General features: G+C 51.5%; 1 protein-coding gene across 1 annotated transcript in view; it reads left to right on the top strand.

Moving 5' to 3' along the window:
* The window catches only part of CGNL1 (cingulin like 1), a 92,735-nt gene that overhangs the window by 1,243 nt on the left and 91,065 nt on the right, over positions 1-427 (top strand). Inside the window, 1 exon segment of the mRNA XM_025038883.1 lies at positions 1-324. This exon segment is cut by the window's left edge and continues 32 nt beyond it. Coding sequence (XP_024894651.1) covers positions 1-324 — 324 coding nt within the window.

Below are 427 nucleotides of genomic sequence, written 5' to 3'. Positions count from 1 at the left end.
CTGCGTCCATCACAGGTGTGTCCGCAGAGGCCGCTGGCCCACGAGCACCGTGGGAAACAGAGCTCCGGCCGTCCCTCTGACAGGCTGCAGGGAGTCCACCCCAGGCCTCCCCAGCAGAGCAAAGATGAGAAAGTCCCAGAAAGCAAAGGTGGTCAGGAGAATTTGTCCGCCCGAGCTTCCTCCCTCCCAGCACAGAATAAAAAGGAGGAGGAAATCAAAACAGCCACCGCTACGCTGATGTTACAGAACCGGGGTCTAGCAACTTCTGACTCTAGTGCCAAGAAGGTTTCTGTGAAGACATTTGCTTCCACCTCAGACACTCAGGTAATACTACTAGTGTGAGTCTTTTTTAATTCTAAATGATCTAAATCCTGCAGCTTCATGCTGCAGGAGATTAAAGAAATACATATCCTCCATCTGGAATGGG

This window comes from Pteropus alecto, unplaced genomic scaffold (genome assembly GCF_000325575.1).
Source record: "Pteropus alecto unplaced genomic scaffold, ASM32557v1 scaffold86, whole genome shotgun sequence".
Taxonomy (NCBI): Eukaryota; Metazoa; Chordata; class Mammalia; order Chiroptera; family Pteropodidae; genus Pteropus; species Pteropus alecto.
This window is presented reverse-complemented; position numbering and strand designations above follow the sequence as displayed.